We start from the raw sequence: 1,618 nt of genomic DNA, 5'->3' as shown, positions 1-1,618 counted from the left end.
CATTTTAACCATTGTTATTCATGCTTTCAAAACTTTACTAATATTTCCATAATATTAGGATATTTCATTGTGTATTCCTAAGGAATAGATTAGTAATAGTTCTATTGAAAATAAAAAGAACAAATTTATGCCAAACTGCATCCCCTACTTACTCCTTCCCACCTAGTTTTTAAAAATTTTTGGGTTACTGGTAGAAAAGATCATATTGATTAAACATTAGGTCTTAGAAGTGATAACTAAGGAGTAGATTTTATTGCACAGTTGTTAGAATGAGATCTCAGACCCCTTGGGAAAGAGAACTTTTTTAATGGCCCTACGGATCTGCTTGGTTTTCACACTATAAATAATGGGATTCCTCACTGGTGGAATAAGCAAATACATATTGGGCATAAGAGTATGCACATAAGGGGGCAACTTTCCCCCAAACCTATGGACAAAGCACAAGATCATGAGAGGGATGTAGAAGACAGTAACAGTACCTATGTGGGAGGTACAAGTGCTAAAGGCCTTATGCTGTTCTTCTGGGGAAACAAAGCTTAAGATGGTCTTCATAATCAGGATATAGAAGAGAAGAATAAAGGTGGAGTTCACTCCTGCAGTAACTATGAGGGCAGTAAGTCCTAAAACACCGTTGATCTTATTGTCAGAACATGAGAGCTGGATTATATCAGGATGGAAACAATAAGAACGATGGAGCACATAGCTTTGGCAGAAGGATAGTTGTTTAAGAAGCAGGACCAGAGGCATTAGGATCACGGTACCGCTGACGAGAATGGCAAACCACACTTTGACGATTCTGGAATCAGTCAAGATTGTAGCATATCTCAGTGGGTTACAAATGGCAATGAAGTGGTCAAATGCCATTGCTAGGAGCACTATGGACTCCATGGCAGTAAAGAGTTGAATGAAGAATGTCTGGGCAACACAAGCATGGAAATTGATCTCTCTTGTATTGAACCAGAATATGTCCAGCATAGTGACTAATGTCGAAATACACAAGCCCAGGTTGGTGGTTGAGAGTATAGAGAGGAAATAGTACATAGGTTCATGGAGATTCGACTCAGTGATGAGGACAATTAGGATTATACCATTCCCAGAGAGGGCAGTGAAGTAGAGACAGCAGAAGGGGATGGAGATGCAGGCATGGGCACCTTCTAGTCCTGGGACTCCTGTCAGGAAAAAGATCACAGAAGAGGAAGTAATGTTAGAGGAAGATGACATAATTACTATGGAATAATAATTTTGTCAAAATAAAATATCCTAGAATGAGAAATGAAAGCACCATTCAGCAATTTTATTGTGATTTCTATTAACTGTAGTTAGATAAATCAAATTGGAGATTATTCTTAGGACCTTTTCCTGTTTTTGCTCCCCAATTTTCATTTCTTTTCTTTTTGCTATATTAAGCTAATCTTTCATGATTCTTGTTTCCTGATTCACAACAGAGAACCTTTATTTATTTTTAATCTCGGGGTACTTTTTATTGTCTTTGACCCTAAGCATTTTCTTTCCCCCTTCTTTGTACTCCCAATATAAAGGGAGAATTGGATCAAGATAATCTGAAAATACCAAGAATTTAATGAAGACCTCAAAGGAATATTAGTTTTTAAAAGTAAGA

At 37.3% G+C, this 1,618-nt stretch overlaps 1 protein-coding gene across 1 annotated transcript; it reads right to left on the bottom strand.

Annotated features, from left to right (window-relative positions):
• Positions 1–264: 264 nt before the first annotated feature.
• Positions 265–1,221, bottom strand: LOC117029737 (olfactory receptor 51F2-like). The gene has a single exon (XM_033118930.1). It carries the CDS (start codon positions 1,219–1,221, stop codon positions 265–267), a length of 957 nt encoding a protein of 318 aa, XP_032974821.1.
• Between the last annotated feature and the right edge of the window lie 397 nt (positions 1,222–1,618).

The sequence above is a fragment of the Rhinolophus ferrumequinum genome, chromosome 11, assembly GCF_004115265.2.
Source record: "Rhinolophus ferrumequinum isolate MPI-CBG mRhiFer1 chromosome 11, mRhiFer1_v1.p, whole genome shotgun sequence".
Lineage (NCBI taxonomy): Eukaryota > Metazoa > Chordata > Mammalia > Chiroptera > Rhinolophidae > Rhinolophus > Rhinolophus ferrumequinum.
The sequence above is the reverse complement of the archived record's forward strand: the minus strand, read 5'-3'. Positions and strand labels throughout refer to the sequence as shown.